Source organism: Strongyloides ratti (assembly GCF_001040885.1).
Source record: "Strongyloides ratti genome assembly S_ratti_ED321, chromosome : 1".
Lineage (NCBI taxonomy): Eukaryota > Metazoa > Nematoda > Chromadorea > Rhabditida > Strongyloididae > Strongyloides > Strongyloides ratti.
Window position 1 is genome coordinate 10,045,586 of NC_037307.1, and position 15,149 is coordinate 10,060,734.

General features: G+C 24.4%; 5 protein-coding genes across 5 annotated transcripts; 2 read left to right on the plus strand and 3 right to left on the minus strand.

The window, feature by feature from the left end:
- Positions 1 to 2,048: 2,048 nt before the first annotated feature.
- On the plus strand, positions 2,049 to 2,795 carry SRAE_1000310600 (RNA-binding protein with serine-rich domain 1; the record flags this gene model as incomplete). Its single annotated transcript, XM_024650259.1, has 1 exon — positions 2,049 to 2,795. The coding sequence occupies one exon, from the start codon at positions 2,049 to 2,051 to the stop codon at positions 2,793 to 2,795; it is 747 nt and encodes a 248-aa protein (XP_024504054.1).
- Positions 2,796 to 3,354: 559 nt separating this feature from the next.
- On the minus strand, positions 3,355 to 5,052 carry SRAE_1000310700 (Serine/threonine-protein kinase RIO3; the record flags this gene model as incomplete). Its single annotated transcript, XM_024650260.1, has 1 exon — positions 3,355 to 5,052. The coding sequence occupies one exon, from the start codon at positions 5,050 to 5,052 to the stop codon at positions 3,355 to 3,357; it is 1,698 nt and encodes a 565-aa protein (XP_024504055.1).
- Positions 5,053 to 5,431: 379 nt separating this feature from the next.
- On the minus strand, positions 5,432 to 6,954 carry SRAE_1000310800 (GDP dissociation inhibitor; the record flags this gene model as incomplete). Its single annotated transcript, XM_024650261.1, has 3 exons — positions 5,432 to 6,117; positions 6,163 to 6,803; positions 6,839 to 6,954. The coding sequence occupies 3 exons, from the start codon at positions 6,952 to 6,954 to the stop codon at positions 5,432 to 5,434; spliced, it is 1,443 nt and encodes a 480-aa protein (XP_024504056.1).
- Positions 6,955 to 11,475: 4,521 nt separating this feature from the next.
- Positions 11,476 to 12,921, minus strand: SRAE_1000310900 (Hypothetical protein; the record flags this gene model as incomplete). Its single annotated transcript, XM_024650262.1, has 2 exons — positions 11,476 to 12,660; positions 12,709 to 12,921. The coding sequence occupies 2 exons, from the start codon at positions 12,919 to 12,921 to the stop codon at positions 11,476 to 11,478; spliced, it is 1,398 nt and encodes a 465-aa protein (XP_024504057.1).
- A 930-nt stretch (positions 12,922 to 13,851) lies between these two features.
- SRAE_1000311000 (Zinc finger, DHHC-type, palmitoyltransferase domain-containing protein) lies at positions 13,852 to 15,071 on the plus strand (the record flags this gene model as incomplete). Its single annotated transcript, XM_024650264.1, has 2 exons — positions 13,852 to 13,996; positions 14,044 to 15,071. The coding sequence occupies 2 exons, from the start codon at positions 13,852 to 13,854 to the stop codon at positions 15,069 to 15,071; spliced, it is 1,173 nt and encodes a 390-aa protein (XP_024504058.1).
- Positions 15,072 to 15,149: the final 78 nt, after the last annotated feature.

A 15,149-nucleotide genomic window follows, 5' to 3' on the forward strand; every position in this document is an offset into this window, starting at 1 on the left:
ATACGTACATGTTTATTATTATTATTATTTTATAAATATACATATTATTTATTTATTAAAAATGTTTATATTATATAAATAATATTTTTAAAAAAAAATATATATATTTATATATTCCTTAGGTGTCTTTATATAAAGTCATAGAATTATTTTATCAGTTTTCATTAATAAGTAAAAAGATAAATTATATATAAAATCCTCTCTCTTATGACTCATTATAATGTCTTCATCCTATAAAGTTAAAAATTCAATACTTAATCATTTTTAAATTGTCATATATTATAATACTACTTCAATCAACTGTCAAAAAGAGTCTAATATAAATAAATATCTCTTTTATATTTGGTTAAAATTATTACTAATATATAACAAAACAAATAAAAACACTAATAAAAAGTTAAAACTTTTATGATAAAAATTTCTTTAATCTTTCATCAAAAGATGTATAGTATAGTATGACTTATACATAAATTTTAGTCCATTCATATAAAAATGTAAAATATACATATATTTGTGTCATGGCAAAAAAACTATTTTCAAAATTAAATGAGATACATTAAGATAGGAAAAAAAAGTTAGATACATATATATAGTTTATCAATTATTCAATAAAATAAATATTTAACTTATAATTTTTAAATTGAATGATACAAAATTTCTAGAGAAAAAAGTTTTCTGGATATTAATATCAAAGATGGATATCTAATGATAATAAATAAATTCATGCAAAAAAGGTTAATGATAAAAATAAACTTATAAATGCATTGATTTAAATAACCTTTGAAAATATTATTTTAAAAAAGAACAATCTTTCTATGAATAGAAAAAAACTGTAATTATAGTTAATTCATTCATATACAATTAAATCCTTCGTATGATTATAATGAATGTGTAATCCTTTTTTTTTTTCTAATATACCATTGAAAGTTTTAGTTAATAAGAGCAAAGAGTATAAAATGTAACTAGAAGATGGTCCTATGTCAATTCACTAAAAAAATGTATCCAATTTTTCTTAGTTGTTGTAAATTGTTCTTTGAACTTTTTTTTCCCTTACAAATAATACATTCTAAATAAATAAATGACAATCATATCTTATGTTGTTAAATTTTTTTTTCTTTTAACGTAAGCGTAATCAGTTGAAGCTGATAAGATGAAAAAAATTACCAACGTGTTAGGTACATAAGTGTAATTTACAAGAGTATTCTCATTAAATAATCATACATACATACTTCTTAAAATATAATCACCTAGAACTTTTTTTTTATTATAAATGATAATTAAATTAGTTAATGTCATTTTAAAAAAAATAAAATTTATATTAAAATATTATAATAATTAATAAAGAGTGATTATAAAAAATATTTTTTTTTTCTATAACTTTATTGGCATAAAAAATTCGCACATTTTTATCAATTAAATAAAAATTTTCTTTTATAATAATCAACTACCATCATTTTCATAAAAATTTTATAATTGTTAATTTTAAGATAAAAATCTTTTAAATTTAGAATCTGAAGCGTTTCTAATTGACAAATTTATCGAATTTCATAATAAAAAAATTATTTGTTTACATGTTTTTCACATTTTATTAAAAAATTTGTACAAAAGTTTGAAAAAATGTAATGAAAAATTAAGACGCTACCGTTAGGTACAGATGAAATTTATATTTAGAGTGTATTTCTCCACCTGTTTAGCTTTATTAGTCTTCATTGGAAAAAAGTACAGAATAAAATGCATTGGTGAATGAAAAACTTGGATACTAATTACCAAAACATTGGTCTCATAGAGAAGATTATCAAAACATCTTGGCTTTTTGCATTTCAAATATCTACTTTCTATATTTTTGATGCCATTCTTGTTTTTATTTGTATTTATTAAATATTTTGTATTTATTTTGTTTATCATTTTTGTTTTTTCTTCTTTTAGTAGAAATTTAACGTTTAACATTAATTTAAAAGTTTTATTTTCATTTTATTTATTTATTGTTTTTGTATTATGAAATAATTTATTAAAAATTTTTTAGACACGTAAGAAGGAATTTTTCAAAGATGGGAGAAAAAAAAGAAGATGTATCTGATAAAGATAGTGTAAAAAGTCGCTCAAGATCAGTGTCCCGCAGTTCAAGATCAGTATCAAGAACATCCAGATCAACAAGTACCACTTCTTCACGTAGTCATAGTTCTTCTTCCAGATCAAGTGACTCATCCCGTTCCTCTTCGGGAAGATCATCCTCCAGAAGTTCTGGAAGATCAGTTAGCCGTTCAGGATCTTCTTCAGGAGGTCGTACAGCTTCAAGGAACAGGAAAAGGAGTTACAGTAGATCAAGAAGTCGATCTCCCAGACGTAGCAGTGATAGACATCGTTACGGTAGTAGAAAATATTCTCCCAGAAGAAGATCTCCAGATCGCCGAAGACGTAGTCGTTCACGTAGTTACACAAGAAAAAATAAAAACAAACGACTTGTTATTCGGGATCTAACACAAAATGTTACAAAAGAACATGTTAAAGAGATTTTTGAAAATTATGGAACAATTACACATATTGATATGGTTCCATTAAAAAGATATGAAGGAAGTATGCACAGAGGTTATTGTTTTATTGAATATGATGATCCAGAGGATGCTTTAAAAGCAGTAAAATATATGAACGATGGTTGGTTAGATGGTAGAAGAATTCGTGTTGATTTATCAGTTCCACGAAATGCATCGAAAAGATTTAACTCGCCCCCTAGAAGAAGATACTCATCACCAAGAAGAGATTTTGGAAGAAGAAGATACAGTCGATCTCCTAGATAGTACTATTAATTATTGCATACGCATAGGAAAATGCCTATTGGTCAGTTTTTCTTTTATTTACTATAATTATTATGTTTTAAATTATTATTCTACCAAAAACACTATGCATCCTTTCTTTTACTTTAAAATTCATTTTTTTCCAATAAAACCAATTGTATTAAATAGTATATTTTTTTACTTTATTTTTTCTTTAATACATAATAGTGAAATATTTAAATTTGAAAGTTTGTTATTTTTTTAACTTTAACAAATCAAATATTTAAATTTTTATACTTTCAAAATCTAAATATTATCTAATCTAATGTAAATCGTTAAAACATCAACGATTGATGGTAGTTTTAATTATTGTTTATTTAACTGTTACAGTTAGTGATATGATTATTGAAAATTAGAAAATATAACAAAAATAATATTTAATTTATTTTATTTCTTTAAATATTTTTATAGATTTCAACTATATAATTGAATATAAAATTTCAAGGTAAAAAGTTTATTCCACTAACAAGCAAGTTGGAAGTGATATACACTTAACTTGTAATTTAACAAAAATACATTATTATCAACAATCATTACATTCTTCTTCTGCCATTGCTCTAATTTCAACATTACATGGTTTAGCTTTATCATCACGTAAATGGATATTTCTATTATCAGCTTCAAATTGTTCAACCTGTACTTCAACACTTTTTGTTGGATCTATTGGAATATTAGTAACTTTTTCAAAGAGAACTCCTGAAGAAGGTAAATTTTGTGTTCCAATACTATTAAAGAAATTTAAGATATTTTCTATATCTCTAAGAAGAAATACTAAAGAATTTGGGTGAGATAAATCCATTGCCTGTGATACATCAATAACATAAATTACTCCTTTGTGATATAATAAATTAAATTCACTTAAATCACCATGAACAAGTTTACAATTTTTATACATATCACAAATAATTTTTTCTACCATTTTAAAAGCTAATTCTTTACTTTCTTCATCCTGAAACAAAACATCTTTTAATTTCAAAGCTGGTTTATCTTCACCAATCATTCTCATTACTAGAACATTTTTTTTTACATATAATGGTTCTGGAGCATTAATTTCAGCTTTCATTAGACGACGTAAATTTAAAAATTCTCTAAGAGTCCATACTTTTAAAACATGACGTGGATTTTTAAATCTAAAGTCATCCTTAACATATTCATTTCTATTTTTAAATTCTGATAATGTTTTTTTATAAACTTTAATAGCAAAATTCCATTCTTCTTTTTTTGCATGTAAAACAATACTTTCTTTTCCACTAGCTATTATTCCTTCAACTGTATCTAACTCATTTCTTTGAATTAATTTAAAAATAATTAATCTTGCATCTTCATCCATACCCTGTTCATAAGTTGATTTTTCAGCTTTATCCTTAATTTTAAAATTTCTTTTAATTTCATCTTTACTGTATTGTCTTAATTTATTAAAAACTTTATTAGATATTTTTTCATCAGAACAATCTCCAATATTCATTCCAATAGCAAAATTCATTGTTTTATCGGCATTTCTAATTTTAGCTAGTTCAGTATCATGTTTTGTTGTAGCAACACAATCGTTTTTATTAATATCATTATCACCAAGAAAATTATCTTTTTTCTCATATTTCTTTATCCAACTTTTTTCTTTAATATCTTCTTCATCTTCATACTCTTGTAATAATGCATCATAATCATCGACCTCATCATCATGTGAAAATTTGTAACGCGTCATTCCAAAAGTTATTGGTTTTGGTGATTCCTCATTTAAAACTTCAATATCCCATTCATGTTGAAGTTTTTTTGCTTCAGATATATCTAAACTATGATCTTTATCATAAATTTGTGCAATCTCCTCATCAAAAATCTTCTGTAATCTAAGGGCTTCTTCACGATCAGTATCATCTATTGACAATTCTGCATCAAATTGTTTTTGAAGTTCCATTGCTAGTTTTAGATCAGGATCCATTTCTTCAACCTCTTCAATTGGTAATGTTATAGTAGTTGAATTTTCTTTATTAACTGGTAATGAATTATTTTTTTCTGTATATATTTTATTAACAATTTCTTCACTCATAATATCTGATAACCTGGCTGCACAAGTAGGAGCATTCTTTTTCCATGGACATGAACCAGTATTACTATCTTCTTTCTTTTGTAAGTCCCATTTTTTTTGCATTTCAATAGCCATTTTTAATTCCTCCTCTTCTAATGCTCCAACCAGGTCATTATCAATTTTTTGTGGATCCATCATTTCTAAAAAAAATAAAATAAAACAAATAAAATTATAAAAATATGGGTTGTCGATTGAATTAGAAAATGATATACTTTATACCACTAGTGTTAACATATAAAAATTTTATAGATATAAAGTTATAAAGGAAATATATATTTTTTTAAATATAATGAAATATTTCAAAATATAAATTATACTTACCAATATATTAATATATTTATATTAGTATTTTTTATTGGTAACCATCTTTCTTTAATGTCACTATAACGTGAAATGTTTACTTATTATGGAATAAAATGTTGTCAACTATAAAATCTTATTTAACAAATAAAAAGATTTGAAAATTTTACGAAAAAATATTTTTAAACTTTTTAAAAATTTTTTATTCAAATAATTCTTACTTATCTTCCAATATACTTTGGGATAAATAATCACATTTTAATATAATATTCCTGAAATTTAATTCTGAATCTGTTGTTGGAGTGACATAAACATTTGTTGGAAGTTTATCGAGATCTATTAATTCATCTATCTTCTTTATAGAAAATCGAATCTTCATCATTATACTTGAAGTTTTGTCTTCTGAATTTATATAAAGTTTATCCAAAGATTCATTAATAAATTCATCAGAAAATTTATCTGAAGTTATGTGAGAAACATAATAACCTTTTGGAGCTGTTTGACCATGATAACCAGTTTCAATTAGACAACACCTAACTCCATCATTTATTGATGCTAAATTAACAATTCCAACTTTTGTTTCACTTTCTTCAGAATCAAATTTAGTAATTGGTTTATTACTAATAATGATAATTCTTTCAACCATCGTTTCTACATTATCTTTATTAAAATATTTATCTGGTATATAACCTCCATTGCAAATAACAGTTTTACATTTTATTTTCTGACCACCAGTAACGACAAAAATAATTTTGTTATCTTTTATCACAAAACCATCAATATTATTATCTAAGCAAAATGTTCCACCATATACAGCTGATAAACGACTGAATCCCTGAGGTAATTCTCCAACACCATATAAAGGATATAAAAAAGGTGAATTACCATATTTTCCTATTGAAACTAAAAATTTTGATATAGCTTCTAAACAGTCACCTGTTTTATTACTTTCTCTTAATATTGCTATTAAATCCATAACATATTCTTTTAGTTGTCCTCCAATTTTTTGTTTCTCTAACAATTCATCAAAGTCACCTTCTAAAACATCCTTCCATTCATGTTCTTCTCTATGAAAATGCCAATTCAAGACTTCTGTCATAAATTTCATTAATATCCTTTTCTCTAACATGGTTATAGATGTTGTCTTAAAGACATCTGCCTTCGAACAAGGTACTTTTGTTATATATTCTTTATATGATTCAACATCTTTAGTAACTTTTTTAAGGCACAATAATCTCTCAGCATTGACAAATTCAACATATTTACTGACTTCTGAGTCACATAGAGTACTTACCATTTTGCCATCGGATAATAAAAGTTTTGGACATAAATCAATTGAAAATTTTCTACTATTTTTTTGAAGTTTCTCAAGATTTGTTGTCTCATCTTCTTGTTTATTTTCTACTATATTAAAAGATACATTACATATACCATCTTTAGTATATTTATTTGTTAATGGAATATAAATTTCACCTTCTTCCAATGAAACATCAATATCTTTTGAAGATATTTTGTCATCTTCTGAAGTAAGCCATTTTTTTAAACTTTCAAAACTAAAGGATCCCCAAGATGAACCATAAAATGAGTTTCTAAAATTTAAGTAGAAAAAATAACTTCCTCTAACCTATCAATTGTCAAGACAGATAACCCATTTTTTGAACAAACAGCAGCAAGCATGGATTCAGGTAATCCTGTACCCAAAATAACGACATCAACAGCTTCAGGTAATTTCTCGTCCATAATAACTAGAAAATTTTTTTAAATTAACAATAATTATTATGAAAAAGTATTTTGAAAAAGACAGTCTATTTTAGCGAAAATGTCACAATTGACCGCGCCTCATTTTAAAAATTATTGTGTTTAAATAATTATAAAATGTTTATCAACACTTTATCAAAAGTTTAATTTATTAATTACTTTTTAATTACTTATAAAATGACTTTTTATACTATAACTCACATTTGTTAAATTTTTTTTTACCCAATGATAGAATGAGTATTTTCTAATGTTTATAAATTTAAAAAAAATCCATTATTTTTCTTTTGAAAAATGAAAAGATAATGATGTTTTATAATCTCTTTCTTAAAAATTTTTTTAATGGGATCTCTTTTAGAGTCACTGACTTACTGAATTAATAAAAAATAAAATAAAAAAGTATTTGAAAATTTTTTAAAAATTTGAATAAATATATAGTGATCTGAATATTTGATAGTTGAAAAACAGTAAAAAAATTTTTAGAAAAATTTTTTTCGCATAAATAACCAAAATTATCATATAAAAAAAATAAAAATAAAATTAAGATAATTAGTAGTAGATTTTTTAATAAAATTTTTACTAAAAAAATTGTTTTTATTTTATCACAATTTTAGAGGTAGAATCAGAAATCTAGAAAATTTTCTGCCAATTTCTGAATCTCTGAAAATAATGATGTTACAGCTATGAAAATCAATATTCTATACCTACTTTTGAATAGAAATCGGATGAAACTGGTCCCATCTTCATAGGACAATTATATGCTGAGATATTGAAAAGTCGGGAACAATGAATATTTTAGAAAAATTTCCGCCCTTGTTTATATCTTGCTTCAAAATCAAGATAAATGAAATCAGATTTTTGCAATTGACTTCAAATGAGTTTTTATATGGGGTCTACCTTCAAAATATTTTTATATCTTAAAGCACTTTCGAGATATAAAAAAACGGTGACAATGGATTACGCGCGAAAAAATACCAAGCATAATATTTCAAGAACGGTTGAATATTAAAAAAACTTTTCAACGTAGGGTATACCTAAATTCACAAATGAAGCACAGCGCATCCAATTTCATAGACCCGTGACCTCATTTACTTGAGTTATCACTAAATTCTTAAAACTTTTTTTTAAACATATTTCTTATCATATCTTCATTTTTAGAAGTCCTATGAAGATGTGAATAGGCTTAATGAATTTCTCGTAAAAAATTGATCTAGAATAAAGTATTTATTTTTAAAATTTACAATATTATCATAAAAATCGAGATTTAAAAAAAATATTCTACACTTTCGCCCTTCAACTTTGAATCCCTATAACTCTTGAAGTTTCAATTTTAGTATATTGTTGATTATATGCAAAATTCATCCCGTTTCAAGGACTATCGAATGAATATAGTAGCATATTCAATTTCCAAAAAAAGTTGTTTTTCTTTGTTCACATTTTTAGAGGTAAAATCAGAAATCTAGAAAATTTTTAGCCAATTTTTATATCTCTGAAAATAATAATGCTATAGCTATGAAAATTAATATTCTAGACCTACTTTTGAATAGAAATCGGATGAAACTGGTCCCATCTTCATAGAACAATTATATGCTGAGATATTGAAAAGTCGGAAACAATGAATATTTTAGAAAAATTTCCGCCTTTGTTCATATCTCGCTTCAAAGTCAAGATAAATGAAATCAGATTTCTGCAATCGTTTTCTAATGAGTTTTTAAATAGGGTCTACCTTCAAAATTTTTTTATATCTTTAACCACTTTCGAGATATAAAAAAACGGTGACAATGGATTACGCGCGAAAAAATACCAAGCATAGTATTTCAAGAACGGTTGAAGATTTAAAAAAGTTTTCAACGTAGGGTATATCTTAATTTATGAAAGAAACCCAGCGCATCAAATTTCATGGACCTGTGACCTCATTAACTTGAGTTATCACTAAATTCTTAAAACTTTTTTTTAAACATATTTTTAATCATATCTTTATTTTTAGAAGTCCTATGAAGATGTGAATAGGCTTAATGAATTTCTCGTAAAAAATTGATCTAGAATAAAGTATTTATTTTCAAAATTTACAATATTATCATAAAAATCGAGATTTAAAAAAAATATTCTACACTTTCGCCCTTCAACTTTGAATCCCTATAACTCTTGAAGTTTCAATTTTAGTATATTGTTGATTATATGCAAAATTCATCCCGTTTCAAGGACTATCGAATGAATATAGTAGCATATTCAATTTCCAAAAAAAGTTGTTTTTCTTTGTTCACATTTTTAGAGGTAAAATCAGAAATCTAGAAAATTTTTAGCCAATTTTTATATCTCTGAAAATAATAATGCTACAGCTATGAAAATTAATATTCTAGACCAACTTTTGAATAGAAATCGGATGAAACTGGTCTCATCTTCATAGGACAATTATTTGCTGAGATATTGAAAAGTCGGGAACAATGAATATTTTAGAAAAATTTCCGCCTTTGTTCATATCTCGCTTCAAAATCAAGATAAATGAAATCAGATTTCTGCAATCGTTTTCTAATGAGTTTTTAAATAGGGTCTACCTTCAAAATTTTTTTATACCTTAAACCACTTTCGAGATATAAAAAAATGGTGACAATGGATTACGCGCGAAAAAATACCAAGCATAGTATTTCAAGAACGGTTGAAAATTTAAAAAAGTTTTCAACGTATGGTATACTTTAAATTATGAAAGAAGCCCAGCGCATCAAATTTCATGGACCTGTGACCTCAATAACTTGAGTTATCACTAAATTCTTAAATCCTTTTTTTAAACATATTTCTTATCATATCTTGATTTGTAATTGTCCTATAAAGATAAGAATAGGCTTAATGAATTTCTCGTAAAAAAATGATCTAGAATAAAGTATTTATTTTCAAAATTTACAATATTATCATAAAAATCGAGATTTAAAAAAAATATTCCACAATTTCGCCCCTCAACTTTGAATCCTTATAACTCCTGAAATTTCAATTTTCAAATATTGTTGATTATATTCAAAATTCATCCCATTTCAAGGGCTATCGAATGAATATAGTAGCATATTCAATTTCCAAAAAAAGTTGTTTTTCTTTGTTCATATTTTTAGAAGTAAAGTCGAAAATCTAGAAAATTTTTAGCCAATTTTTATATCTCTGAAAATAATATTGTTACAGCTATGAAAATCAATATTCTAGACCTACTTTTGAATAGAAATCGGATGAAACTGGTCCCATCTTCATAAGGTCATTATTTGCTGAGATACTGGAAAGTCGGAAACAATGAATATTTTTAAAAAATTTCCGCCTTTGGTCATATCTCGCTTTTAAAACAAGATAAATGAAATCAGATTTCTGCAATCGTTTTCTAATGTGTTTTTAAATAGGGTCTACCTTCAAAATTTTTTTATATCTTTAACCACTTTCGAGATATAAAAAAACGGTGACAATGGATTACGCGCGAAAAAATACCAAGCATAGTATTTCAAGAACGGTTGAAAATTAAAAAATCTTTTCAACGTAGGGTATACCTAAAATCACGAATGAAGCACAGCGCATCCAATTTCATAGACCTGTGACTTCATTTACTTGAGTTATCACTAAATTCTTAAAACTTTTTTTTAAACATATTTCTTATCATATCTTTATTTTTAGAAGTCCTATGAAGATGTGAATAGGCTTAATGAATTTCTCGTAAAAAAATGATATAGAATAAAGTATTTATTTTCAAAATTTACAATATTATCATAAAAATTGAGATTTAAAAAAAATATTCTACACTTTCCCCCCTCAACTTTGAATCCTTATAACTCTTGAAGTTTCAATTTTAGTATATTGTTGATTATATGCAAAATTCATCCCATTTCAAGGGCTATCGAATGACTATAGTAGCATATTCAAATTCCAAAAAAAGTTGTTTTTTTTAATTACTTATTTTTCTTTATTTCTTTATTATTTTGGTATAAAAATTTTTTATTAAATCAACATTGTAATTTAAAAAAAAATACATATTTATATTATTCAAATATTTAAAAATAATTTCTAGAACGTCAGTGACTCTAAAATTAAGCCTTTTAATGTAAAAATGAAATATAAAAAGATTTTATTAACAATTACAATGAATCCAATATTGCTAAACGGTATGAAAGATATATATAATTTAACAAAATCATTAAACAGTCATTTTTAACTACAAGAAAATTACTTAATTATTATACGATAAATGATAATTTTAAAATTTTTTATGTTTCATGTATTTTTTCTACACAAAATATTATTCTACAAATATTTCATAAAATAATTTTAATTATAAAAGTTTTATAATAAGCAAGTACAAGTGAATATTTAAAGTATCTTTTTCAATGAGAGTATTTTAATTTATGATAATTTACTTTATGGAAAATGATACAACTATAATTTTGTATCTTTTAAAATGAGCAAAAAAAATATTTAAATTCTGTTAAATGCTAATTAATTATTATATTATAACATAGCATGCTTTGGATCAGAACCATTCTAGTATTGGAATTTTCCTGAATTAAAGCCTCCATCTTTACGTCTGCATTTATCTTCATAATCTTTATTTTCTGCTATTGCATTCTCTATGACTTGTTGCAGTTGGATTTTTGGAGCACTATTAAAATGGCTAACATTTTTTGAGTTACTTTTATTACTATTTCTGATTGAAAGAGCAGTGGAATCATCACTATAATCAGTGGTAAAAGATGATGGTGGAATTGATTCTTCATTTTTAATGTAAGGATTATTTTGACTAAAATATGGAGCTATTGTTATAACTCCATTATCAATCATATCTTTTCTGTATGGAGAAATTGCATTAGACATTAAACCTTCTGATTTTTTTCCTTTTCCATTATAACGTCTTCTGCTTTTTGGTCTTTTTTTACTGTCCTCTTTCATTTTATTTTTTTTTCCACTGCTTGATAATTGTGACAAATCTCTCAACATGTTTTTTTTCTTTCCACCTTTTGGTGATTGTTTATGATTTTCTTGAGAAACATTTTTATCATTAGCTAAATTTTTTTTGTTTGGTCTACTTATTGATCTACTTTTTCTTGTGCTATTATTTAAGTTTCTAGAAACTGATTTCCCAAACGTTTGAATACTTTTATCAACCGATTTATCTTTTCTTATACTAGTATCTCTGGAAAATGGAATTTTTCTTGCCTTACTAACACTTTTTTTAGCAGATCTTCCTCTTCTTGGTCTATCATCCATAGGAACAGGTTGAATGTTTCCGTTAAATTTGTCAACTGCCTTAAGAAGCTCAAAAATCTCATCAAAACATTTTTTATAGTCATTTATACTTCTCTTTTTAGTTCTAACTTTTGATCTAGATTTACTTCCAACTCTTGATCTAGATCTACTTTCAATTTTTGATCTAGAATTGCTTACAGCTCTTGATCTAGAATTACTTTTAACCATTGATCTGGAGCGTTGTTGATTTCTTTTTATTTGTTTTTCAACATTCAATCCAACAATGGCATTATCAATACGATGTTTCATAATCATTCTTAATGGTCTAATATCTAATTTAACAACAATATCATAGATAGACGATATTTCCAATGGATCGAAATTATCATCACCTGTTTTCAAGTAGTGAATAACTCTTTCAATGGCATTCTTTGAACAATCAGAAAAATCTAATTGCAATGGTGATTGGAAAAGTTTTATGAGCTAAAATTTAAATTTTATTAAATAATTATTAAAATATTAATATCTTACACCTAAAACAAATTCAGATTTGGAAGCAAGAAGATTTCCATCAATAGTGTATGGATTTCCATAGTGATAAATTATAATTTTATATCCATATGGAGCAACTTCCTTTCTTAATGATCCTTTGATATAGTCAGAAAAAACTTTGGCATTTGCTTTTTTCCCATCAATACAAACTTTTCCATCTTCACTATCATTGATTTTTATTGAAAAAACCATTTTAGCGAAATAACTATTATTACAATGTAATAATTTTAAAATATTTTAAATTTTTTAGCTTTCTTTTATTTAAAATATACCAAATAAATTATGATTATTAGAGATATTTAAATTTTTGTAATGTCATGTTTTATCAATAATATTATTTATAGAAATTTTGAATTATCTTTATCTTTGTATGTAGTGATTAATATTTTAAAAAAAAAATATTGAATTAAAATATGTCTCTTTCGATTATTTTAAAATAAACAAGCATCTTAGTGTTTTATCAAGAAGTTTTGAAAATTTATATTTATACTAAATATATAATTATAAGATTAGTAATTTTTGTTGAGTCAAGAAATTTCATTGATTATTTTATAAATAACTTTTTTTTAAATATTTAATAGTTTTTTTTTATTCTATTATATGATATCATATTTACGACAAACGTTTATTTTCGTCATAAACTAAAGTATTGATAATACAAAATTATCTCTTTATAATCCGTAAAATTAAGATGTCTTATTCCATCGCTAAATATAACACAAATAAAAATAAAATTTTTAACATGAAATAATCATATTTTAAGATACAAATAAAAATATAAATTTGTAATGTTATTTTGCCCTATTTATTATTATAACTGTTAAAAATCGTCTTAAAGTGATAACTCACCTTTTATTATTAAATGATGCAGCTTAAATAAAATACCAACTTTATATATATATTTATGCTAAAAGTTCCAAATTTTTCATTTGACACGTCACAGGTATAAAAATTAAAATTTACCACAAAAATATTGTTTATTGTAAATTTTTTATTAAAAATTTGTTTATTATAAATTTTACTTATAGAAAAAAAAAATTTATTTATTAATAAAATGTTTAATTACTTGTCTAGATATTAATTATAAATAAAAAAAAATAAGATTCATTAATTATTTAAAGAATGAAATGCCATAATAAAGTATGGTATTTTTGTAGAAAAAATATATTTACACTTCAAGGTAGATGCCAACGCTGGATTCCGGTCTTTCTTGTAATATTTACAATTATTGCATCTTATCTTATATTTAATTTTTTGATTTTAGAAGGTAGTTAAATTAAATTTTTTTTTTCTAATTAAATTTTCTTTTTATAGTTGTTACAAAAACATATATTAGAAAACAAATTGACATTGTCTTTGTATCATTCTTTTTTATTATGTATTTATGGAGTTTTTTTCAAGCAGTGATTACAAAAAATAAAGAAATACCAAAAATATATAAATTTTCTTCAGAAGTTAATGAGTTATATCAAATATCATCTACACCAATAAATTTTGATGAAATAACTACAGAACATGTACTTCACCATGATTTACCAATATATAATAGACTTGGAAATGGTGGTTTTCGGTATTGTTATCGATGTATGATAGTTAAACCAGATCGAACTCATCATTGTTCTAACTGTAATAAATGTATTATTAAGTTTGATCATCATTGTCCATGGATTAATAATTGTGTTATGTTTACAAATTACAAATATTTTCTTCTATTTCTTATTTATGGAACATTACTTCATTTATCTTTAACTGTCAATAACATTGAAAGTATTATAGATTTTGCTTCTAATAATGGAACTATCATATATAGACATGTCCATTCTACTATAATTATATGCTTTGTAATTAATTTTATTCTTAATTTTGGAAGTTTAGGAGCTATTTTAAGCATGTTACTATGGCATTTAACATTAGTTGGTAGAAATTTAACTACAAATGAGTCATATAGACCACCATTATTTACCTATGGAATTGATAAAAAAGCATATAATATTTCATTAAAATATAATTTTAGTGAAGTTTTTGGATCTAAGATGTTACTTTGGTTTCTTCCTATTTGGTCATCAAAAGGTGATGGTATAACTTTTAAACAAAAAGTATACTTTACTGATGATAAAAGTAACGTTGAGAAGAAAAATAAAAAAGAAGAAAATAATTTAACCAGTAACTCAACGATTACCCTTGATTCATCAAATAATATTGATTATAAATGTTTAAAAGAAAAAAAAATTGATAACAGGATTGAAAATATGGAATGTGATGAAACTCAAAGTACATCGTATATCAGTGAAAACATAACGAAAGTTACCTCAAACAATAAGAATAGGAGCACTCAGATTTAGGAAAATAAAGTTAGAATTATTTCTATTAATAAAATAAAAAAGATCTATACAGTCATAGGAAAAAAAAAATAGTTTGTT